Below are 1,562 nucleotides of genomic sequence, written 5' to 3'. Positions count from 1 at the left end.
GGGGACGCGGAGAGAAGCGACTGACGCCTTGCCCGCTCCACCCCCCCCCACCCCCGCCGGCGCCCCCTGCCCGCCCCTGCGGTGCCCTCAGACCCATCCGTCCCTTCGGGGCCGTCGGGGGGTCGCGGCCGGGGCGGGGGATGCACGGCGCACGTTGCGAAACGCGCCGCGTCCCCGCTTTAACACAGCACATGCTTTATTAAAAATGATGCTGAGGTTTCGCCTGAATTATTAATAGCGTCTTAATGATAGGAAGTTATTTTTCACGGCCCCCCGGAGGGAAGATGGCGACTGAGCCGCGCTGCGCTGGTTAAAAGCTATTCTTATCCCTCCCCGCGACGGACTGCTGGGGCCGGCGACATTAGGACGCTCAATAATGCATGGCTCTGAAACACGGCCCCGAGAGGGACGCTTTAAAAATGCATGGCCCGGCCCGACGGGGCCCCCGACCGCCCGACGGAGCCCACCGGCAGGCAGCGTGCGGCAGGCGGGCAGACAGAGTGCTCGTTAATCGATTGTGACTCTTCGTCATAAACTTTACGAGGGAAACAAGCCCACCAGGACCCTCAGACAGAGCTGTCAATTAGCATCAGCAGCCGAGGGGGGGGAGGTGGGGGTCAGCTTTTGGGTTAAGGCACACACGCGCGCATGGAGCCCTCCGAGGGGCCGCGCCCCCCCACGGCTCAATGGGTGACAATCGCTGAATCACAGAAAGTGACTGAAATGGGCTTCTCCAGCTCTGATTTTTTGGCTCTTCCGTGGCACCTTCTGCAAGAGGCTATCCGTGCATGGAAGGTGCTGCTGAGGGGGGAAATTAATAGTAGGAATCGTTGTTACAGCGGTAATAATAATAGTAATATGGAGAGTGCCTGCTTTGAGGGTTTGGGCTCCAACCGTTCTCCTGTTGCTGCCTTTTTGCCTCTCTGCCCAAAACGTTCTATGTCAGCAGCCCAACTGGGGTTGGGCAGCATCGTGAAAACAGACCCAAAAAGGGGTAGAGGATGGGGTGCAGGAGCTCGGGTTGGTGTGTGGGGCTGGGGGTCGGTACAGGGATTGGGGTCGGGTGCTGCTGGCCCTACCTTGTCGTTCTGGTAGGCGGTGACGGCGATGAAGTCGGTCTCGGGGAACACGTAGGTGCGGAAGGTGCTGTAGGGCAGCTTGAGGATGTCGTTGGCCCTCACGATGTGGAAGCGGGGCTGGTATTTGTGCATGGAGTTCAGAATGGTCTGGGGTAGGAGGGGGAGAGAGAGCAGAGCCTGCGGTCAGCCCCACCGCCATCACCTCCCTGCAAAACCCTTCATTTCTCCTCAGAAAACAATAAAATAAAATAAAAAGAAACATCCAAATTCATTGTGAGGAGAGAACAGCAGCAGCTGCCAGAGAGGGAGATCTCTTTTTTCGTTGGTGCCATGGCCCGATCTGCCCCCAGAGAAGGAGGTCAGGGGGAAGGCACAGCAAGAAAGCAGCACCCAGGATCCCCCCGATTTATCACCGCCCTGACAACGCCAGGTGAATTTGCCACGCATTTTCAGCCACTTTTAATATTTCCGTCCTTTTTTTTT

The 1,562-nt window shown here is 57.7% G+C and overlaps 1 protein-coding gene across 1 annotated transcript in view; it reads right to left on the bottom strand.

Annotated features, from left to right (window-relative positions):
* Positions 1–55: 55 nt before the first annotated feature.
* The window catches only part of LOC100541478 (T-box transcription factor TBX2), a 3,454-nt gene continuing 1,947 nt past the window's right edge, over positions 56–1,562 (bottom strand). Inside the window, exon 3 of the mRNA XM_010726917.3 lies at positions 56–1,226. Coding sequence (XP_010725219.1) covers positions 834–1,226 — 393 coding nt within the window. The 3' untranslated portion in view covers positions 56–833. The remainder of the gene's footprint in view (positions 1,227–1,562) is intronic.

Source organism: Meleagris gallopavo, unplaced genomic scaffold, assembly GCF_000146605.3.
Source record: "Meleagris gallopavo isolate NT-WF06-2002-E0010 breed Aviagen turkey brand Nicholas breeding stock unplaced genomic scaffold, Turkey_5.1 ChrUn_random_7180001860632, whole genome shotgun sequence".
Taxonomy (NCBI): domain Eukaryota; kingdom Metazoa; phylum Chordata; class Aves; order Galliformes; family Phasianidae; genus Meleagris; species Meleagris gallopavo.
The sequence above is the reverse complement of the archived record's forward strand: the minus strand, read 5'-3'. Positions and strand labels throughout refer to the sequence as shown.